At 38.5% G+C, this 24,327-nt stretch overlaps 2 protein-coding genes across 3 annotated transcripts; both read right to left on the bottom strand.

Moving 5' to 3' along the window:
- Positions 1–8,821: 8,821 nt before the first annotated feature.
- On the bottom strand, positions 8,822–14,215 carry LOC132852186 (uncharacterized). Its single transcript, XM_060879267.1, has 19 exons — positions 13,874–14,215; positions 12,963–13,012; positions 12,799–12,864; positions 12,586–12,666; positions 12,399–12,497; positions 12,075–12,140; positions 11,862–11,942; positions 11,675–11,773; positions 11,521–11,568; positions 11,357–11,437; positions 11,167–11,268; positions 11,005–11,054; positions 10,851–10,920; positions 10,677–10,763; positions 10,467–10,562; positions 10,265–10,345; positions 10,051–10,149; positions 9,504–9,942; positions 8,822–8,932 (listed from the first exon to the last, which is right to left on the bottom strand). Exons 1-18 carry the CDS (start codon positions 14,031–14,033, stop codon positions 9,802–9,804), a joined length of 1,557 nt encoding a protein of 518 aa, XP_060735250.1. The 5' UTR covers positions 14,034–14,215; the 3' UTR covers positions 8,822–8,932; positions 9,504–9,801.
- Positions 14,216–17,810: 3,595 nt separating this feature from the next.
- On the bottom strand, positions 17,811–23,275 carry LOC132852169 (uncharacterized). 2 transcript variants are annotated; one of them, XM_060879237.1, is made up of 18 exons: positions 22,875–23,275; positions 21,964–22,013; positions 21,804–21,869; positions 21,591–21,671; positions 21,404–21,502; positions 21,074–21,139; positions 20,861–20,941; positions 20,674–20,772; positions 20,520–20,567; positions 20,356–20,436; positions 20,166–20,267; positions 20,004–20,053; positions 19,850–19,919; positions 19,676–19,762; positions 19,466–19,561; positions 19,264–19,344; positions 19,050–19,148; positions 17,811–18,939 (listed from the first exon to the last, which is right to left on the bottom strand). In XM_060879237.1, exons 1-18 carry the CDS (start codon positions 23,032–23,034, stop codon positions 18,799–18,801), a joined length of 1,557 nt encoding a protein of 518 aa, XP_060735220.1. In that variant the 5' UTR covers positions 23,035–23,275; the 3' UTR covers positions 17,811–18,798. The 2 variants fall into 2 exon arrangements, with proteins under 2 accessions (XP_060735220.1, XP_060735221.1); XM_060879238.1 differs by lacking the exon at positions 22,875–23,275 and adding an exon at positions 22,302–22,794 and having other exon boundaries at positions 21,591–21,869.
- Positions 23,276–24,327: the final 1,052 nt, after the last annotated feature.

Here is a 24,327-nt window from a genome sequence, read left to right as displayed (position 1 = left end):
TTTGGTTTTTCCATTATTCTGTGTAAACTCTTTACGTGTAAAAATCCCAAGAGTTCAACATTTTCAAATCATTGTCTGGTAACACCATGCCACATGCCAAGTGTACAGTGAAAGGTGAGTGTTTACTTGTATAGTATAATGTATTTAAAAATAATTTGATGTATGTACATTTTGGGTTACGTTCATTGTTCTTGTTCACACCGTGATCAGGAAGCGTTACTGAAAAATAAAAGTGAAGTTTGACCCCTAAAGCATTGCACATGGGTAAAATGAAGAAAAGTTGCTTTTTGCTAATAAGACTAAAATATAGATACTGGATTTCTGTAATATCATGCAACTGAGTATAAAGTTGAGATATCCTGCAGTGCCTCATGACAATATCAGGATGCATATTCATCAGCAAATGTGTGTGTGATCTGATCATTGACCTCCTAGCTTGGCGATGTTCCCATGGGGAAGATCTTCTGCACAAAATAATTCAGTTAAATTATCATTCATTCATTCATTCATTCATTCATTTTCTACCGCTTATCCGAACTACCTCGGGTCACGGGGAGCCTGTGCCTATCTCAGGCGTCTTCGGGCATCAAGGCAGGATACACCCTGGACGGAGTGCCAACCCATCACAGGGCACACACACACACTCATTCACTCACACAATCACACACTACGGACAATTTTTCCAGGGATGCCAATCAACCTACCATGCATGTCTTTGGACCGGGGGAGGAAACCGGAGTACCCAGAGGAAATCCCCGAGGCACAGGGAGAACATGCAAACTCCACACACACAAGGCGGAGGCGGGAATCGAACCCCCAAACCTGGAGGTGTGACTCGAACGTGCTAACCATTAAGCCACCGTGCCCCCCTCAGTTAAATTAACGAAAGGTAAATTATATCAGATATATCACTTACTCAAATAAACACACTATTTAGCCAAAGGTATGTGGGCACAGAGCCCTGACCTCAGCCCCACTGAACACCTTTGGGATGAACTGGAACCCTGACTGTGTGCCAAACTCACCAGAAGAACTGTGAGGATAACCAAGAAATAAAGACAACAGGTTTGAATTGAGAAATGTTTATTATTAAATGTTTTATGAACTGAGAAAGGTTAGAAAATAAAGTTATCTAATCTTATCTAGACAGAATATATATAGCGTATTGATGTTTTACAGTTAATCCTGGCAGACGTTACAACAACACACTGCCACAACACAGCTCCAGGGTCCACGGTTCAATCCCGAGCTCAGGTTACTGTCTGAGTAGAGTTACACATGTTCTCTTTCCCTGCGTTCCTGTGGATTTCCTCTTCTCAAAACCACACAGATAGATGGATCAGCGTCGCCTGTACTAAACTTTGCCTGGGTGTGAATGGTGTCCTATCATGAACTGACATCGCATCCAGGAGTGTGATCATGCTTCACACCCAGTGTTGCCAGGACAGACTCCAGAGCAGGATAAAGCAAATATAATACAAAATGAATACTTCTTTTGTCTCTGTTCATTTTATTAATGAAAACTGAAAACATAACAAATAAAAATAGCATTAAGCTAGAATTTACGAGAAAATTTCAATACAGTGTTAGAGTTTTTAGAGTAAATATAATGCTCGCGTTTCTTCTGTACCATTTATTTGACACAGGGACACAGAGAGCTTGGAGCCTACTCCGATTACTCCAGGCATGAGGCAAAGGACACCCAGGACAGGGTACCAACGCATCATAGGGCACAATTGTACACACACTCACACACTGCAGACAGTTTAGAGATGCCAGTCAGGATACACCACATGTCTTTGGACTGGGGGAGAAACACAGAATACCAAGAACACAATGAAAACTTGCAAACTCCACACACACAAAGTAGAGGCAGAAATCGATTCCCCAACCCTAAAGGTAGGAGGCAAATACGCTGAGCTACCGTACCCACTGTTTGCAAACTGGATAAAGGAAATTCATTCCATCCTCTGGGTTGCAACACAGAGAAAAGATCTAATGATTACAACGATCCAGGACACAAAGAGATTAACATATATCTTGGAATTACCTTAACCAGACTTACTCAACCAGACTTACTTTATCTCATGGGGTATACAATCCAGATTTTTGTGTCATTATAAAAACCTACTCTATTGCAGTCAGGATCACAAATATGCATCTGTATTTAGATTTAGATCTAAATAGATCTCTTCTTGGGAGACATCAGAGAGTGAGAATATGAGTCATTACTCATCCACTCTATGCTGTAACATCAAAACAGTGCTTATTGTCTTCTTTAGGATCTTTAGTATTGATTTCATATTAGATTTCACTATTGTTTTTAGTTGTAGGTCTATAGTATCCAAGTGAAGGTATTATTTGAATGATAAATGAGACTTGAGGTGAAGTGCAATCTTTTGCCAATTGTATGATACCATCCAGAGCCATCCTTAAGGTGTAATCCTTGTGATACCAGACAGAGCCATCCTTAAGGTGTAATCCTTGTGATACCATCCAGAGCCATCCTTACGGTGTAATCCTTGTGATACCAGACAGACCCATCCTTAAGGTGTAATCCTTGTGATACCATCCAGAGCCATCCTTACGGTGTAATCCTTGTGATACCAGACAGAGCCATCCTTAAGGTGTAATCCTTGTGATACCATCCAGAGCCATCCTTACGGTGTAATCCTTGTGATACCATCCAGAGCCATCCTTACGATGTAATCCTTGTGATACCAGACAGAGCCATCCTTAAGGTGTAATCCTTGTGATACCATCCAGAGCCATCCTTACGGTGTAATCCTTGTGATACCAGACAGAGCCATCCTTACGGTGTAATCCTTGTGATACCAGACAGAGCCATCCTTAAGGTGTAATCCTTGTGATACCATCCAGAGCCATCCTTACGGTGTAATCCTTGTGATACCAGACAGAGCCATCCTTACGGTGTAATCCTTGTGATACCAGACAGAGCCATCCTTAAGGTGTAATCCTTGTGATACCATCCAGAGCCATCATTACGGTGTAATCCTTGTGGTACCAGACAGAGCCATCCTTAAGGTGTAATCCTTGTGATACCATCCAGAGCCATCCTTAAGGTGTAATCCTTGTGATACCATTTAGAGCCATCCTTACGGTGTAATCCTTGTGATACCATCCAGAGCCATCCTTAAGGTGTAATCCTTGTGATACCATACAGAGCCATCTTTAGGGTAAACACAAGATACCATCCACAACTATCTAGCCACCTCGAGGCTTCACAGTTCATTCCTGAGCTCGGGTTATTGCCAGTGTGAAGTTTTGCTCGCTTTCCCTTTGACTTTGTGGGTTTCCCCGCAGTTCCTCCAACCTCCCAAAAATGCTGGCAAGTGAATTGCCCCTAGGTGTGTAAGTAAGTGTAGATGTTTTCCTGAATCTCATCCAGGCTGTATTCCCATCTTGTGAGCCTGGGATAAGCTCTGGACCCACCACAACCAAGCAGTTACTGATGATATTTTGTCATTCATCATTTTATAAACATGCCTTACTCCTCAAAAATATTTAAAGCCTTCAGTAATTTAGCAAAAGTGCTAACAATTGCAGTTCATTGTCCTTTTACTGTATATTCTTTAAACTCACTGTATAGTATTTTAGCTTTTGCAACATGTCCCCTAGTTAATCATCATGATGCTCATGTTGTTGCACTGCCCTGTGTATCTATATTAATATGTTGCATCAAATGTGTTGCATCAGAGTGTATGCACGGTACAATATAGTCCAATTTACTGATTTATAGACCAAAATAGTCAGTTACTGATTTACTGCATCATTTATGTATCAGGAACACAAGCATTGTGTCTTAAGATGTGTACTGTAGAACAGTAAAGCTTTACACTCTATTCATTATAAATAAGACTCTATTAATCAGTACTTGTTTTGGTTAATTATTGGTGGTGTCTTGTGTGAATATGACTCAATACATACATTATTAGTTGTGATAATATGCAATGAATTATTTGGTAAAACTGCGTTATGTAAAGTGACTGGCCGCTTATCACTTTGAGAACTTATCAAACCTGAATAAATCATCTTGTATTCTAAAGTGCAGTTTATAGCTCTTAAGTATTAAACCTGCTTTCAGTAAGACCATTTGTGTCAAATATTCTAAAGGCAATATGATTTCATTTCTTTATAATATTAAAATAGGTCAGTATACACCGGTCAGCCATAACATCAAAACCACTGACTGGTGAAAAAAATAAAATTGATTATCTCATTATTGTGGCACCTGTCAAGGGGTGAAATGCATTAGGCAGCAAGTAACAATCAGTCCTTAAAGCTGATGTGTTGTAAGTAGGAAAATGGGCAGGAGTGAGGATCTGAGTGACTTTGACAAATGAAGAGTTTGATGTGTTGACTCCCACAGATCTCAACCTGATCAAGCAGCAATGGGACGTGCTGAACAAACAAGTCCGATCCATGGAGGATTCACCTTGCATTTTACAGGTCTTAAAGGATCTTCTCCTAACATTTTGGCTCTAGATACCACAGCATACCTGTAGAGGTCTTATGGAATACAGGCTTTGATGGATCAAAGCTCTTTTGGCAGGAAAAGGAGACCTACTCAAAAATAGGCAGGCGGCTTCAAATTTATTGCTGATTGCTGTAAGTTGCATACGTGCTTATATGTACATAAGCGATAAAGGACACATGTTGAAGTATTAGTGTCCTCAGGAGTCAATAACAGAGATATAAAACACTGGCAATTCTACACTAATAAGATGTTCATTTAGATATTTACTTCATGCTCAGTGATTTGCATAACAATTGGATTTAAACAATGGGAGCGTTCAATTTTGAGCGAACAATGAACAAATCCTGATATGTTTATAAAAAATAATGTTATCTGTGGAACTATGCTGGTTTAAGACCACATCAAGTCATCTTACACCCGAGTTATTTGTTAGATTATAGTACTGTAGATATAATATTTGCTTCACCTACATCCTAAACTCCTTCTCAGTCTCAGAAGAATCCTTCAATCTTCAGACTTTCATTCTAGCCACATAGGAGGTATACATGACAGGAGTCCTGATTGGAGAGCAAAATGAACTGATTAAACAGAATCATGTTTGCAGATAATATGGGAGCTCCAGGTAGATCTCTACAACAGGATTACTTTTCAGAGAAAGCTCTAAGAAGAAGAAGCTTTGAACCCTAAACAATCCAAAGAAACCCTAAGAGAAACAAATATTTCCTAGAAATATGGAGTATATGGAGGTAGCAAAGAACTTGCCTTTACTGTCAAATTTACATCACTACAGAGGAAGTGTGGTAGTTTAACTGAACATCCATGACAGTCAGGTGCTGCCCTCTAGTGGATTTAAGGCTCATCATTCTCAAGCATTTAATTAAGTTTTAAACTTAACGACTTTATATCTAAGAATTGTGACTTTATATCTAAGAATTGCGACTTTATATCTATGAATTGCGACTTTATATCTAAGCATTGTGACTTTATATCTAAGAATTGTGACTTTATATCTAAGAATTGTGACTTTATATCTAAGCATTGTGACTTTATATCTGAGAATTGTGACTTTATATCTAAGCATTGTGACTTTATATCTAAGAATTGCGACTTTATATCTATGAATTGCGACTTTATATCTATGAATTGCGACTTTATATCTGAGAATTGTGACTTTATATCTAAGAATTGCGACTTTATATCTGAGAATTGTGACTTTATATCTAAGAATTGCGACTTTATATCTGAGAATTGTGACTTTATGAATTGCGACTTTATTTCTCAGAATTGCGACATTTTTTGCTTAGAAATGCGCCATATATTTAATTGTTCTTCATCTTGTTGCCTCATCTCTTTAGTCAGGCGTGCACATAACACATCCTATTATATTGTGCACTATTACACTAGACTTGCACATTTTTATGAACAGCAGATATGTTAATCCCTCTGCACTGCTCTTCTCTTTTTCTACCCATGCCGAGACACCCAGACATTGTACCAGCTCCGATCGTCTTCCGTGCGATGAAGTTTTTGGACCTCCACTGAGATGAGGCCGACTCTGTGAGAATCCTGAGACATCTACAGATCTACCAGCTCCAGTTGGACTCTGTGATACTAAGAGGAGATCTGAACTCCATGTGATCCCTACACCAATACAACACTTGTCTGACTGTATATTTGTAATCACACAATCTAGTGTCACCCAGATGAGGATGGGAATCCCTTTGAGTTTGGTTCCTCTCAAGGTTTCTTCCTTTACCAATCTAAGGGAGTTTTTCCTTGCCACTGCTGCTTGAGTCACCTCAGACTTGCTCATTGGGGATAAATACATATACATACATATGTGTATACATACATACATACATACATACATACATACATACATACATACATACATACATACATACATACATACATATACTGTGAACTATATATATTTTGAATTTTTATTATATTCATTCTTTATACTACTCCTTATGTTTATCTTCTGTTCTATGTTTATGTTCTGAAAAGCTGCTTTGAGACAATGTCCATTGTAAAAAGCGCTATACTGTACAAATAAACTTGAATTGAATTGAATTGAACTTGAACTGAACAATTCTGAGATATAAAGTCACAGTTCTGAAATATAAAGTCCACTCAGTATTCTGTTTTAATTTGAATGAGCAGTGGTTTGCTGAAGAAAATGAACTACATTATACATAGCTACTTATTTAATTACTTTAGCATGTGAGAGAATCGAGAAGGTTACAAGAAAATGACAGAAGAAAAGAGCAGCAGCTTTTTATAATACAACGTCCCCTGAAGGTATTTGAATTGTTAATTTCAAAATCATTTTGCTGTTGTTTTATCGAGCAGCTTCGACCTGCAAAAACAGTAAATAAAGAACGAAGCAAAAGTGAAGAATGTCACCTTTTATTTCTTTGTGGTTATTAATCAGACTTGTACTGTTAAAATCTATCTAACAGACACTTATACAGGGATAAATCTAGCTTCATTTGAGAGTCTCCTTTATGCAGTGTGTAGCCCTAAAATGAGATAAGAGAAAGTGTACATAATTGTCTATGAAAAGAGAACAAGTTATTCAAGCTAACAAGCTATGGTAAAATAAATTCAAATTCAAGGGCAAGTTTATTTGTATAGCGCTTTTAACAATTGAAATGGTCTCAAATCAGCTTTACAGAACTTAAAACATAAAACAAAATTTGAATATAAAGATGACTATTATAGAAAAATTCAGGATTAATTTTAGATATATTTGAATGTGTTGTATCCATAATGAGCAAGTCTGAGGTGACTGAAGCGACTGTGGCAAGGAAAAAACCCCTTGGATGGTAAAGGAAGAAACCTTGAGAGAAAACGCTCTACGCCTTTAGTAGATTTTGATATTCTGGGAACTACCAGAAGTCCTGAGTTTTGTGATCTCAGAGACCATGAAGGATTGTAACATGTTAAAAGACTAGTTAGATACATGGGAGATAAACCATTTAGAGCATTGTAAGTAAGTAGCAGCAGTTTGTAATTAATTCTAAACTTAACAAATAGCCAGTGTAGAGATGATAAAATTGGGGTTATATGATCATATTTTCTTGTCCTGGTAAGAACTCTAGCAGCTGCATTGTGGACTAACTGTAGCCTATTTATTGAAGATGCAGGACAACTACATAGTAACGCATTACAATAGTCCAGTCTGGAGGTCATGAATGCATGAACTAGCTTCTCAGCATCAGATACAGATAGGATGTTTCTTAGCTTGGCAATATTTCTAAGGTGGAAGAAGGCTGTTTTTGTAATATGGCCGATATGATTTTCAAAAGACAAGTTGAATTGTGAGAGCTTCTGTGTACTGGTTTTTGGGCCAATAAGTAGTAGTTCTGTCTTACCAGTATTTAACAATAGAAAATTACAGCTCATCGAGTCTTTTATCTCTTTAATGGACTCAGTTGATTTATACAATTTAGATATTTCATCTGGTTTTGAAAAGATATATAACTGGGTACCATCAGTATATCAATGGAAACTAATCCCATAACTAATTCATTACTCAAAAGGACAGAAAATTATGGACATCTATGAATGGGTTGATTAAAGCAGCCTGCAAGGACAGAGAAGTGATCAGTGTTTTTACATACTGGAGTCATCATACAAGAGATCTCTAGGATCCTGAAAGTTTAGAAAAACTATATCTTATATTAGATTATATTCATAATAATATAATATTTACCTATGAATAATACTTTTTCCAAGATTACATGTCACAAATATTTCTTCTTTATTGATCTGAGTAACAGTTTTACAAACTGTTAACACATAATGACACATAATACGCAATTGATTGTTGTCCCTGGATGTATTTATTCAGGGTTTGTACTGCAATGTACAATGAAGACTCCTTCTTATTACACAGATAATAAAGTATTACTCAAATTACACAGTAGAGGTGTATCTAAAGGGCAGGCCAGGAAGATGGGGTGTCAGGCAGCTGGGGTGTCAGGCAGCTGGGGTGTCAGGAATTTGGGGTGTCACGCAGCTGGGGTGTCATGCAGCTGGGGTGTTAGGCAGTTGGGGTGTCAGGAATTTGGGGTGTCACGCAGCTGGGGTGTCAGGCAGCTGGGGTGTTAGTCAGCTGGGGTGTCAGGCAGTTGGGGTGTCAGGCAGTTGGGGTGTCAGGCAGCTGGGGTGTCAAGCAGCTGGGGTGTCAAGCAGCTGGGGTGTCAGGCAGCTGGGGTGTCACGCAGCTGGGGTGTCATGCAGCTGGGGTGTCACGCAGCTGGGGTTTCAGGCAGTTGGGGTTTCACGCAGGTGGGGTGTCAGGCAGTTGGGGTGTCAGCCAGCTGGGGTTTCACGCAGTTGGGGTGTCAGGCAGCTGGGATTTCACGCAGTTGGGGTGTCAGGCAGTTGGGGTGTCAGCAGGGGCAGCTCCACTATCAACTAAATCTGTGAAAATCAATGTCAAACATTTAAAAACAGGAAATTATCTGTAAAATATATTTTCTGCTGAAAAACGAGGAAATGGGAAAGAGAAAGAGAGAGAGAGAGAGAGAGAGAGAGAGAGAGAGAGAAGCACATTTAATTACCATGGCTGTAGAGAACACAGCAGAGGAAGCCAACAGAGAAAGACTTCCTATGACACTGTATAATTTATATAATTAATATATAAATTAATAAATAATTTACAATTATGCAATTCTTTAAACGTTAAATATTGTTCCACAGTTTGGGGCCATCACACAAATGATCCAAGAGTATAAATATCTGAATTTTGTTATTTGTCATTTCTCACGTTTTAGTAAATCATTTAAAGGTTCTGAATTTGTTTTTAAAAATGATCTTTAGATGAATGAAACATTCATTTTGTGTTGTGCTTTTAAAAGGAAAATTATATATGTATATCATGTGATGAAAGAAAATAATCCGAATTAGACTGTAATAGAAACAAATGTAAACATTTATTAAATAATATAAGCACTATATAACAATAAGTTTATTTACAAAAAAATCTATTAACCTATTTAGTATCTATAGGAATAGGGGAGTGGGACAGGAATAGAGGGATAGATTAATATGGGATAATTATTAAGGGATGAGGGATCCTAGGGTTAAGCCCGTCTTCAGTCCTGGGGTTGACTGTACAAACCTATAGGAAAGAAAAGTGATTTTTAAAATCTTAATCAAAAATAGAAATAAAATGAATTCATACTTACCTGTGGAGAGCTTGAGCAATGTAGGGAAAGAAGTGAGGGAAAAGAACGAACATAAAACGAATCAGAAGAAGAAAATATAAAGCGATAAACAAAAGACATTGCTCAGAGCTTCTCCAAAGTGTCCATCATCTGCTGGACGTGCTTCTTGAGAAGATGCTGAACCGTGGTGGCTAAGGCTGCTGGGTCACTGTACAGCTCCAGAGGCTGAGAGAACAGTACTTCAGCAAGCTGTGTTAGGTGATCCTGTTGACAAATTACACACACACACACATCCAACACAGCGTCACTGAGTTTAAGATACAATCCTGAGAATTTGTGTATCGTGGCATCAGAAGATATTCAAACACTTACGATAAGCACTGTGAAGTACAGCTCTGCTGCAGGCTCCCACACGTCCACATCCCACATGCTGATGAGCTCGAGCAGGCGCTCCAAGAATCCTCCATTAAACTTTAGGAAAGGAAAACAACAAGCTTCATTAATGCCATGTCCTATCAGGGTTAAAGGTTACATCTTCTGAATTTACATTCAACATCATTTATACATCTCCTGATCAGTCACTTACTGTCTCAAGTGTTGAGCCACTTCTGAAATGGCGGAACAGAATCAGCTCAAAAAAAACATCCAGGAAGTTGTAGTGGGGGACCTGCACAGAGGAGAAGAGTTACAAAAAGAAATTAGCATTACATATTAGAGTCCTGTTTACTATATTATACAAATCTACTATATTTAAACATGTCACTTCACACAGGCAATTATTAGCTTACACAGGAGGAGATCTCTGCCTCAATCGAATCCTGATGAGAAGGCGTCCTCAGGAATCGAATCAAGGCCTCGTAGGCCAACTTCACCCCAACCACGTCCTGTTAAAACAAACAAAACATGTCTGTGACTCACTGGCTATGGTTTTCAATTGGCTGAGTAACAAAGTATTTTCGTCACTAAAACGAATCGCTCTTTCATCATCCTTAAGTCACCTGGATGTTAGCCGCTGCCAGACGCATGACGATCTTCTTTCCCACCAGGAACAGGAAGTTCTGGTTGTGGATGCTGGCAAGCAGGGTCTGAACATGAGACAGCACACAATATAAATTAAAGCCGAGTGGACTTTACCTGCGCAATAACAGCAGCCGGAAAAAGGTTTTACTCACAGCGAACGCCTCACGGAGAGCGGGCAGCTTCAGGCCGACATCAGTAACCCCTCTGTCTGAAAGATGGCAGCTAAGAAACAGGACATGTAAATACTTAGTGTATGTTAAACACACAATACAACATTACACCATTAAACAGTGAAGAGTTTCATACCAAATAAAGGGCACCTCCATCTCCTCTGGGTTAAAGCTCTCGTCACTCTCCTGCAAGCCAAATCAATGAATCGTTAAAACTTGCACAGTAGATTTTACAGCCTCCCGTTCAGGTGAATAGCAGCAAATGTAGATACACATCAGGTGTGAAACATGGAATTACCGCATATGGAACGGGAACCTCTTCCTTCTCCCAAGTGGAGGTGTCCATTTGCCCATCTTTACCCACAAACAGGTAAGTGCAGGTCACCTGTTTAATGGTTTGCTGTTGAATAAAAAAAAATTGACACTGCAGACAAATTCAAAAAGTTACTAACAACAATACACATTTTATGAAAGTGCAATAAACTTACCACATAATAAAAACCTGGCACGATGATGTCGGTCTCCACTCGGTTACAGGAAATAAATTCTGTAACCCTCCCAGATTCAACCTGAAGAGAACAATTTAAAATGAACACAATTAATCACTGCAATTAACAAAAGTTTTGTGATGCCACAACAAATAAGCCCTTACCTGTATGCCAGTGAAACAATCCTCTGTGGTGGTATGATAAGGGAATCCCTGCAAATGACAAACAGCCGAAACTCAAGATCTATTTCACAAAGGTGCGTATCTAAAATGCATCAAGGTCAATTCTCTTCATCAGAGTACTTAGGTCTGCGATTACCATGTGATTGATGGATTGTGTCTTTGTGGTTGTAAACCAGCAAAGACGACACTCTGGGCCCCTTATCATCCACAAGAGGTATGTCCTGATGTTCACTGACTAGAGATAGAGAAACAAAACTAAACATTAGAACTTGTAAAGAAGAGTGTTTGTGTGTTTGTATCATAGCTGCTACACTGTAGAATACCTCAGACTGGGAGATGGAGGTGTCTGCAGAGAGGAACTGAATGTTTCGGCAAGCGCTGATCAGCTCACCAGCATCGAGTGGCTGTGAAAATTAGAGCAGGAAGATCATAAGTGCTTCTGATCATAGCAGGTTCATACTGATATTCTGTTCAGTAAAAAGAACCTTGTAAAATCCAGTGATTGGGTTTAGTAAATAAACGAAAGCTTTGGTTACCAGAAGAACAGCTGATGGGTCTTCTTGTTGTTCGTTGGGCAGCAAATGAAGATGTGGCTCAACAACCTTAAAACACACAAACTCAATTTAGTCACTGCAATTAATAACATTTTTTGATGCCACAATGAATAATCACTTAGCTGAATGACAGGGAAACTCTCCTCGTATCTGGTATAATAAGGGAATCCCTGCAAATGTCAATTAGACCAAATTCATGATCTATGACCACAAATGTGCTCTTCTAAAAATCATGTCAAATCAAAAATTTTTATTACTAAATATTAATTTGTTCAATATTCTTCATTCCATAAAGGAAAAGTTTACTTTGTGAATCGAGTGGTGCGTCTCTACGGTTTCGAGCCCGCAGAGCCGACTCTCTGGACCCCTTATCATTCCGGGGATGACTCTCCTGATGTCCACTGGCTAGAAATAGTGAAACAAAACTAGACATTAAAACTTGTAGCGAAGGGTGTTTGTGTGTTTGTATCTCAGCTGCAGAACTGTAGAATACCTCAGACTGGGAGGATGAGGAATCTGCAGACACGAACTGAACATCGCAGCAAGCGCTGTTCGGTTCACCAGCATCGAGCGGCTGTGATATGTAGAGCACGAAGATCATAAGAGCTGCTTATCATAGCAGATTCATACTAACATCCTTTACAGAAAATGCAACCTGGTAAAATCCAGTGATCTGCTTTAGCAAATAAATGAAAGATTTGTTTACCAGAATGACGGCTGAAGGTTCGTCTTGAGGTTCGGTGGGCGGCAGTTGCAGAATTGGCTCAACGACCTTGACGCACACACACACACACACACACACACACTTAGACAAACGTGGCCTACACGTTTCAAACAGTGTTAAAATGTTACTATTGACCTGATACATACCTGGAGGAGAGAGGGAGTATCCAATGATTCCCTCAGCACGTCCACAGGCTCTGCATTGAGTTTTATGTGAATGAGAATTACAACTTAACTACACAATATCAAAGTTTCCTATTAATGCTTAAACGTTAAAAACCCTGTGAATTGTATTAATAATTAGTTTATGAAGAAACAGCCAAATTGTAACATTTGTAGTCAGCTTGTTTAAATTCACTGTACATTTGATGTGAAATGATAAAACCCTCTAAAACCTCCTGCCCCTGTCCACCACACAAATCTGTTAAAAAATCATCCTGAATTGTTAAATCTGAGTTCAGCAAACTAACTACCTTTATACTCACTATGATGTGTAAATGAAATGATTAGTGAAGTTCTCTAGGTAGACAACCAAGCCCTTTAGATCTGACTAATCACTAGTCCAAGTAGGATTTAGTGTAAATCCAGTAGTCAGGGTTGTGAAAAGTCACTTTTTAATGGGCTTGAATATTATATTGTGGAAATAAACTAAAGTCTCGTGAGCTACGTTCATCAACTCCTTTCAGGATTTTAGTATGTAATTTAAACTGACCGCTAAGGTCGCTAGCAGGTTAGCTAACATTAGGCTAACGATTATATTTACCAATAAATTGTGTAATAACTACAGAAAACAGACAAGTAGATATGATATGAAATACATAAAATAATTCATAATGGAAATAAAATAACTTGTTGAGCCAATTGTAAGCATTTTATAGTGTAATTTAAACAAGTAGCCAAGTTCGCTAGCACGATAACTAGCATGAGGCTAATTGTCTACATAGACGAGGTCGCTTGTGAGCTACATAACATTAGACTGTAACACTGTAACATCAACAGGATTTATTGTAAAACCAGTGAAACATTAAAGTCACATGGTAGGATAAAGCTCCTCCTACCGTGAGAAGGCTGAGTGCGGTCCGGAGGAGCTCTTTCTCTCCGTAGGCTGCGGTAAATGCAGTAACCCGCACCGGCAGAGAAAGCGACGAGACCCGCAGCACGAGCGATCTCACCTACAGTCCAGCTCTTCAGGTCCGGTAGAAATCCTCTTACAGCCATCGTGTCTTCGGAAGATGTAGAGTTCAGTTGTGTCAGAAGTTGTAGAGTTCAGTTGTGTCAGAAGTTGTAGAGTTCAGTTGTGTCAGAAGTTGTAGAGTGCTGATAATCGAGACGATGTTTATCGGCGAACAAGCAGTGTTTTAATTTAAACTATCACTATGGAGCCAGTTTAAATATAAATAAACAATTATACAACAACAAACACGCAGATGACGTCAAAGATGGACAGGTTCAGGAAGCTCGCGACCTCACGTCACAACGAGGATGATGGAGATTATTATTATTATTACTATTATTATTATTATTATTATTATTATTTTTTTTTTTTTATGTTTCCATTTGTAACACATACACTTTAATACATTTCAGTTACACTTATATATATTAATATATTAATAATGTCCTTACTTAATTAGTTAATATACTTTATTATTAGCTATTTTAGTCTATTGGTTTATTTATTTTATTAAAACTTTAAATAAATATATTTTTATAATAATAAAGAACATTTGTTGGACATTTTTAGTTATATTGATTAGTTTTTAAAACAGAATGAAAACGTGAAAAATGTTCGGTAGATACGTTTAGTTTTGTTGAATGGTGAGTTTGAATGATATAAGAATTCATGAAGTTTGAAAGCTGAGGTTATTTAATGCTTTTGCATAATGCAAGTCAATGAAAGGTGCTTCAGTCCACATAGACCGTTGTTGTGCTAACTGTGTGAAGAGGTTTGTAAATATGCACACAGTACTCATAAATGCAGGTCACTGACTGTAAAAGAAATTGTAATAAATAAATCATTTTAAAAATAATCCAAGAATCCTTTGTCGCCATCTGCTGGCAAAACGATGGGATGACATTAAGTAATCTGTCTGATCTGTTAAACACACATGCTTCTGTAACTGCCTGACCATTTCACCACCTTTTTTAATGAACTGCGTCACGCTTGCACACTTCCTGGCTGCAACATTCACAACTACTAAGTTAACGATTCAGTTTCAGCTCAAAGCCTAAATGGTCCATCATCGTTCCTCTGCACTTTCTGCTCTCAAAAGTGGAACCTTTTCGATCAAGCCGACTCCACTGTATTTAAGCTTGATTTGGGGATATATTTGCTGTGACCAAATGCCCTTGTAAAAGCCATTTGACTGTGATTACTGCGGGTAAAATGTAGACGATGTAAAAAAAGAAAAGGTTATTAGACTTTTTATAATTACAGCAACACTGTGGTGGTATGAGGGTGGGATGGTTCTTCAAGTCCTCAGACCTGCTGTAATGGAAATTTACCTTACAGTTTTAATCTGGGAGCCTTGGAGTTCTTTTAGTATAAGAAATACAGAAAGGGAAACAGAAGACTTATAACGCTCTTTGTAGATACAAAATGCATTTGGATATTACGTTTATTTTACTTTTGGGTGCCTGAGGCGAATTCTAAAGAATCTGATGGCTACTTGTTTATAGACAGAGTTTTAGATGGAATTATTGGTCTGGTTTTGGTTGTGATTTAAGAAATCTGAGCAAATATGTTCATTATTCTACCCACTCAGTATTCTGTTTTAATTTGAATGAGCAGTGGTTTGCTGAAGAAAATGAACTACATTATACATAGCTACTTATTTAATTACTTTAGCATGTGAGAGAATCGAGAAGGTTACAAGAAAATGACAGAAGAAAAGAGCAGCAGCTTTTTATAATACAACGTCCCCTGAAGGTATTTGAATTGTTAATTTCAAAATCATTTTGCTGTTGTTTTATCGAGCAGCTTCGACCTGCAAAAACAGTAAATAAAGAACGAAGCAAAAGTGAAGAATGTCACCTTTTATTTCTTTGTGGTTATTAATCAGACTTGTACTGTTAAAATGTATCTAACAGACACTTATACAGGGATAAATCTAGCTTCATTTGAGAGTCTCCTTTATGCAGTGTGTAGCCCTAAAATGAGATAAGAGAAAGTGTACATAATTGTCTATGAAAAGAGAACAAGTTATTCAAGCTAACAAGCTATGGTAAAATAAATTCAAATTCAAGGGCAAGTTTATTTGTATAGCGCTTTTAACAATTGAAATGGTCTCAAATCAGCTTTACAGAACTTAAAACATAAAACAAAATTTGAATATAAAGATGACTATTATAGAAAAATTCAGGATTAATTTTAGGTATATTTGAATGTGTTGTATCCATAATGAGCAAGTCTGAGGTGACTGAAGCGACTGTGGCAAGGAAAAAACCCCTTGGATGGTAAAGGAAGAAACCTTGAGAGAAAACGCTCTACGCCTTTAGTAGATTTTGATATTCTGGGAACTACCAGAAGTCCTGAGTTTTGTGATCTCAGAGACCATGAAGGATTGTAACATGTTAAAAGACTAGTTAGATACATGGGAGATAAACCATTTAGAGCATTGTAAGTAAGTAGCAGCAGTTTGTAATTAATTCTAAACTTAACAAATAGCCAGTGTAGAGATGATAAAATTGGGGTTATATGATCATATTTTCTTGTCCTGGTAAGAACTCTAGCAGCTGCATTGTGGACTAACTGTAGCCTATTTATTGAAGATGCAGGACAACTACATAGTAACGCATTACAATAGTCCAGTCTGGAGGTCATGAATGCATGAACTAGCTTCTCAGCATCAGATACAGATAGGATGTTTCTTAGCTTGGCAATATTTCTAAGGTGGAAGAAGGCTGTTTTTGTAATATGGCCGATATGATTTTCAAAAGACAAGTTGAATTGTGAGAGCTTCTGTGTACTGGTTTTTGGGCCAATAAGTAGTAGTTCTGTCTTACCAGTATTTAACAATAGAAAATTACAGCTCATCGAGTCTTTTATCTCTTTAATGGACTCAGTTGATTTATACAATTTAGATATTTCATCTGGTTTTGAAAAGATATATAACTGGGTACCATCAGTATATCAATGGAAACTAATCCCATAACTAATTCATTACTCAAAAGGACAGAAAATTATGGACATCTATGAATGGGTTGATTAAAGCAGCCTGCAAGGACAGAGAAGTGATCAGTGTTTTTACATACTGGAGTCATCATACAAGAGATCTCTAGGATCCTGAAAGTTTAGAAAAACTATATCTTATATTAGATTATATTCATAATAATATAATATTTACCTATGAATAATACTTTTTCCAAGATTACATGTCACAAATATTTCTTCTTTATTGATCTGAGTAACAGTTTTACAAACTGTTAACACATAATGACACATAATACGCAATTGATTGTTGTCCCTGGATGTATTTATTCAGGGTTTGTACTGCAATGTACAATGAAGACTCCTTCTTATTACACAGATAATAAAGTATTACTCAAATTACACAGTAGAGGTGTATCTAAAGGGCAGGCCAGGAAGATGGGGTGTCAGGCAGCTGGGGTGTCAGGCAGCTGGGGTGTCAGGCAGCTGGGGTGTCAGGAATTTGGGGTGTCACGCAGCTGGGGTGTCATGCAGCTGGGGTGTTAGGCAGTTGGGGTGTCAGGAATTTGGGGTGTCACGCAGCTGGGGTGTTAGGCAGCTGGGGTGTTAGGCAGCTGGGGTGTCAGGCAGTTGGGGTGTCAGGCAGTTGGGGTGTCAGGCAGCTGGGGTGTCAAGCAGCTGGGGTGTCAAGCAGCTGGGGTGTCACGCAGCTGGGGTGTCAGGCAGCTGGGGTGTCATGCAGCTGGGGTGTCACGCAGCTGGGGTTTCAGGCAGTTGGGGTTTCACGCAGGTGGGGTGTCAGGCAGTTGGGGTGTCAGGCAGCTGGGGTTTCACGCAGTTGGGGTGTCAGGCAGCTGGGGTTTCACGCAGTTGGGGTGTCAGGCAGCTGGGATTTCACGCAGTTGGGGTGTCAGGCAGTTGGGGTGTCAGCAGGGGCAGCTCCACTATCAACTAAATCTGTGAAAATCAATGTCAAACATTTAAAAACAGGAAATTATCTGTAAAATATATTTTCTGCTGAAAAACGAGGAAATGGGAAAGAGAAAGAGAGAGAGAGAGAGAGAGAGAGAGAGAGAGAGAGAGAGAGAAGCACATTTAATTACCATGGCTGTAGAGAACACAGCAGAGGAAGCCAACAGAGAAAGACTTCCTATGACACTGTATAATTTATATAATTAATATATAAATTAATAAATAATTTACAATTATGCAATTCTTTAAACGTTAAATATTGTTCCACAGTTTGGGGCCATCACACAAATGATCCAAGAGTATAAATATCTGAATTTTGTTATTTGTCATTTCTCACGTTTTAGTAAATCATTTAAAGGTTCTGAATTTGTTTTTAAAAATGATCTTTAGATGAATGAAACATTCATTTTGTGTTGTGCTTTTAAAAGGAAAATTATATATGTATATCATGTGATGAATAAAAAATAATCCGAATTAGACTGTAATAGAAACAAATGTAAACATTTATTAAATAATATAAGCACTATATAACAATAAGTTTATTTACAAAAAAATCTATTAACCTATTTAGTATCTATAGGAATAGGGGAGTGGGACAGGAATAGAGGGATAGATTAATATGGGATAATTATTAAGGGATGAGGGATCCTAGGGTTAAGCCCGTCTTCAGTCCTGGGGTTGACTGTACAAACCTATAGGAAAGAAAAGTGATTTTTAAAATCTTAATCAAAAATAGAAATAAAATGAATTCATACTCACCTGTGGAGAGCTTGAGCAATGTAGGGAAAGAAGTGAGGGAAAAGAACGAACATAAAACGAATCAGAAGAAGAAAATATAAAGCGATAAACAAAAGACATTGCTCAGAGCTTCTCCAAAGTGTCCATCATCTGCTGGACGTGCTTCTTGAGAAGATGCTGAACCGTGGTGGCTAAGGCTGCTGGGTCACTGTACAGCTCCAGAGGCTGAGAGAACAGTACTTCAGCAAGCTGTGTTAGGTGATCCTGTTGACAAATTACACACACACACACACATCCAACACAGCGTCACTGAGTTTAAGATACAATCCTGAGAATTTGTGTATCGTGGCATCAGAAGATATTCAAACACTTACGATAAGCACTGTGAAGTACAGCTCTGCTGCAGGCTCCCACACGTCCACATCCCACATGCTGATGAGCTCGAGCAGGCGCTCCAAGAATCCTCCATTAAACTTTAGGAAAGGAAAACAACAAGCTTCATTAATGCCATGTCCTATCAGGGTTAAAGGTTACATCTTCTGAATTTACATTCAACATCATTTATACATCTCCTGATCAGTCACTTACTGTCTCAAGTGTTGAGCCACTTCTGAAATGGCGGAACAGAATCAGCTCAAAAAAAACATCCAGGAAGTTGTAGTGGGGGACCTGCACAGAGGAGAAGAGTTACAAAAAGAAATTAGCATTACATATTAGAGTCCTGTTTACTATATTATACAAATCTACTATATTTAAACATGTCACTTCACACAGGCAATTATTAGCTTACACAGGAGGAGATCTCTGCCTCAATCGAATCCTGATGAGAAGGCGTCCTCAGGAATCGAATCAAGGCCTCGTAGGCCAACTTCACCCCAACCACGTCCTGTTAAAACAAACAAAACATGTCTGTGACTCACTGGCTATGGTTTTCAATTGGCTGAGTAACAAAGTATTTTCGTCACTAAAACGAATCGCTCTTTCATCATCCTTAAGTCACCTGGATGTTAGCCGCTGCCAGACGCATGACGATCTTCTTTCCCACCAGGAACAGGAAGTTCTGGTTGTGGATGCTGGCAAGCAGGGTCTGAACATGAGACAGCACACAATATAAATTAAAGCCGAGTGGACTTTACCTGCGCAATAACAGCAGCCGGAAAAAGGTTTTACTCACAGCGAACGCCTCACGGAGAGCGGGCAGCTTCAGGCCGACATCAGTAACCCCTCTGTCTGAAAGATGGCAGCTAAGAAACAGGACATGTAAATACTTAGTGTATGTTAAACACACAATACAACATTACACCATTAAACAGTGAAGAGTTTCATACCAAATAAAGGGCACCTCCATCTCCTCTGGGTTAAAGCTCTCGTCACTCTCCTGCAAGCCAAATCAATGAATCGTTAAAACTTGCACAGTAGATTTTACAGCCTCCCGTTCAGGTGAATAGCAGCAAATGTAGATACACATCAGGTGTGAAACATGGAATTACCGCATATGGAACGGGAACCTCTTCCTTCTCCCAAGTGGAGGTGTCCATTTGCCCATCTTTACCCACAAACAGGTAAGTGCAGGTCACCTGTTTAATGGTTTGCTGTTGAATAAAAAAAAATTGACACTGCAGACAAATTCAAAAAGTTACTAACAACAATACACATTTTATGAAAGTGCAATAAACTTACCACATAATAAAAACCTGGCACGATGATGTCGGTCTCCACTCGGTTACAGGAAATAAATTCTGTAACCCTCCCAGATTCAACCTGAAGAGAACAATTTAAAATGAACACAATTAATCACTGCAATTAACAAAAGTTTTGTGATGCCACAACAAATAAGCCCTTACCTGTATGCCAGTGAAACAATCCTCTGTGGTGGTATGATAAGGGAATCCCTGCAAATGACAAACAGCCGAAACTCAAGATCTATTTCACAAAGGTGCGTATCTAAAATGCATCAAGGTCAATTCTCTTCATCAGAGTACTTAGGTCTGCGATTACCATGTGATTGATGGATTGTGTCTTTGTGGTTGTAAACCAGCAAAGACGACACTCTGGGCCCCTTATCATCCACAAGAGGTATGTCCTGATGTTCACTGACTAGAGATAGAGAAACAAAACTAAACATTAGAACTTGTAAAGAAGAGTGTTTGTGTGTTTGTATCATAGCTGCTACACTGTAGAATACCTCAGACTGGGAGATGGAGGTGTCTGCAGAGAGGAACTGAATGTTTCGGCAAGCGCTGATCAGCTCACCAGCATCGAGTGGCTGTGAAAATTAGAGCAGGAAGATCATAAGTGCTTCTGATCATAGCAGGTTCATACTGATATTCTGTTCAGTAAAAAGAACCTTGTAAAATCCAGTGATTGGGTTTAGTAAATAAACGAAAGCTTTGGTTACCAGAAGAACAGCTGATGGGTCTTCTTGTTGTTCGTTGGGCAGCAAATGAAGATGTGGCTCAACAACCTTAAAACACACAAACTCAATTTAGTCACTGCAATTAATAACATTTTTTGATGCCACAATGAATAATCACTTAGCTGAATGACAGGGAAACTCTCCTCGTATCTGGTATAATAAGGGAATCCCTGCAAATGTCAATTAGACCAAATTCATGATCTATGACCACAAATGTGCTCTTCTAAAAATCATGTCAAATCAAAAATGTCAATTTTCATCACTAAATATTAATTTGTTCAATATTCTTCATTCCCTAAAGGAAAAGTTTACTTTGTGAATCGAGTGGTGCGTCTCTACGGTTTCGAGCCCGCAGAGCCGACTCTCTGGACCCCTTATCATTCCGGGGATGACTCTCCTGATGTCCACTGGCTAGAAATAGTGAAACAAAACTAGACATTAAAACTTGTAGCGAAGGGTGTTTGTGTGTTTGTATCTCAGCTGCAGAACTGTAGAATACCTCAGACTGGGAGGATGAGGAATCTGCAGACACGAACCGAACATCGCAGCAAGCGCTGTTCGGTTCACCAGCATCGAGCGGCTGTGATATGTAGAGCACGAAGATCATAAGAGCTGCTTATCATAGCAGATTCATACTAACATCCTTTACAGAAAATGCAACCTGGTAAAATCCAGTGATCTGCTTTAGCAAATAAATGAAAGATTTGTTTACCAGAATGACGGCTGAAGGTTCGTCTTGAGGTTCGGTGGGCGGCAGTTGCAGAATTGGCTCAACGACCTTGACGCACACACACACACACACACACACTTAGACAAACGTGGCCTACACGTTTCAAACAGTGTTAAAATGTTACTATTGACCTGATACATACCTGGAGGAGAGAGGGAGTATCCAATGATTCCCTCAGCACGTCCACAGGCTCTGCATTGAGTTTTATGTGAATGAGAATTACAACTTAACTACACAATATCAAAGTTTCCTATTAATGCTTAAACGTTAAAAACCCTGTGAATTGTATTAATAATTAGTTTATGAAGAAACAGCCAAATTGTAACATTTGTAGTCAGCTTGTTTAAATTCACTGTACATTTGATGTGAAATGATAAAACCCTCTAAAACCTCCTGCCCCTGTCCACCACACAAATCTGTTAAAAAATCATCCTGAATTGTTAAATCTGAGTTCAGCAAACTAACTACCTTTATACTCACTATGATGTGTAAATGAAATGATTAGTGAAGTTCTCTAGGTAGACAACCAAGCCCTTTAGATCTGACTAATCACTAGTCCAAGTAGGATTTAGTGTAAATCCAGTAGTCAGGGTTGTGAAAAGTCACTTTTTAATGGGCTTGAATATTATATTGTGGAAATAAACTAAAGTCTCGTGAGCTACGTTCATCAACTCCTTTCAGGATTTTAGTATGTAATTTAAACTGACCGCTAAGGTCGCTAGCAGGTTAGCTAACATTAGGCTAACGATTATATTTACCAATAAATTGTGTAATAACTACAGAAAACAGACAAGTAGATATGATATGAAATACATAAAATAATTCATAATGGAAATAAAATAACTTGTTGAGCCAATTGTAAGCATTTTATAGTGTAATTTAAACAAGTAGCCAAGTTCGCTAGCACGATAACTAGCATGAGGCTAATTGTCTACATAGACGAGGTCGCTTGTGAGCTACATAACATTAGACTGTAACACTGTAACATCAACAGGATTTATTGTAAAACCAGTGAAACATTAAAGTCACATGGTAGGATAAAGCTCCTCCTACCGTGAGAAGGCTGAGTGCGGTCCGGAGGAGCTCTTTCTCTCCGTAGGCTGCGGTAAATGCAGTAACCCGCACCGGCAGAGAAAGCGACGAGACCCGCAGCACGAGCGATCTCACCTACAGTCCAGCTCTTCAGGTCCGGTAGAAATCCTCTTACAGCCATCGTGTCTTCGGAAGATGTAGAGTTCAGTTGTGTCAGAAGTTGTAGAGTTCAGTTGTGTCAGAAGTTGTAGAGTTCAGTTGTGTCAGAAGTTGTAGAGTGCTGATAATCGAGACGATGTTTATCGGCGAACAAGCAGTGTTTTAATTTAAACTATCACTATGGAGCCAGTTTAAATATAAATAAACAATTATACAACAACAAACACGCAGATGACGTCAAAGATGGACAGGTTCAGGAAGCTCGCGACCTCACGTCACAACGAGGATGATGGAGATTATTATTATTATTATTATTTTTTTTTATGTTTCCATTTGTAACACATACACTTTAATACATTTCAGTTACACTTATATATTAATATATTAATAATGTCCTTACTTAATTAGTTAATATACTTTATTATTAGCTATTTTAGTCTATTGGTTTATTTATTTTATTAAAACTTTAAATAAATATATTTTTATAATAATAAAGAACATTTGTTGGACATTTTTAGTTGTATTGATTAGTTTTTAAAACAGAATGAAAACGTGAAAAATGTTCGGTAGATACGTTTAGTTTTGTTGAATGGTGAGTTTGAATGATATAAGAATTCATGAAGTTTGAAAGCTGAGGTTATTTAATGCTTTTGCATAATGCAAGTCAATGAAAGGTGCTTCAGTCCACATAGACCGTTGTTGTGCTAACTGTGTGAAGACGTTTGTAAATATGCACAGAAAATTATGTACATCTATGAATGGGTTGATTAAAGCAGCCTGCAAGGACAGAGAAGTGATCAGTGTTTTTACATACTGGAGTCATCATACAAGAGATCTCTAGGATCCTGAAAGTTTAGAAAAACTATATCTTATATTAGATTATATTCATAATAATATAATATTTACCTATGAATAATACTTTTTCCAAGATTACATGTCACAAATATTTCTTCTTTATTGATCTGAGTAACAGTTTTACAAACTGTTAACACATAATGACACATAATACGCAATTGATTGTTGTCCCTGGATGTATTTATTCAGGGTTTGTACTGCAATGTACAATGAAGACTCCTTCTTATTACACAGATAATAAAGTATTACTCAAATTACACAGTAGAGGTGTATCTAAAGGGCAGGCCAGGAAGATGGGGTGTCAGGCAGCTGGGGTGTCAGGCAGTTGGGGTGTCACGCAGCTGGGGTGTCAGGCAGCTGGGGTGTCAGGAATTTGGGGTGTCACGCAGCTGGGGTGTCATGCAGCTGGGGTGTTAGGCAGTTGGGGTGTCAGGAATTTGGGGTGTCACGCAGCTGGGGT

Source organism: Tachysurus vachellii, chromosome 10 (assembly GCF_030014155.1).
Source record: "Tachysurus vachellii isolate PV-2020 chromosome 10, HZAU_Pvac_v1, whole genome shotgun sequence".
NCBI lineage: Eukaryota > Metazoa > Chordata > Actinopteri > Siluriformes > Bagridae > Tachysurus > Tachysurus vachellii.
Note: the sequence above shows the minus strand (reverse complement) of the source record. Positions and strands in the feature narration are given on the sequence as shown.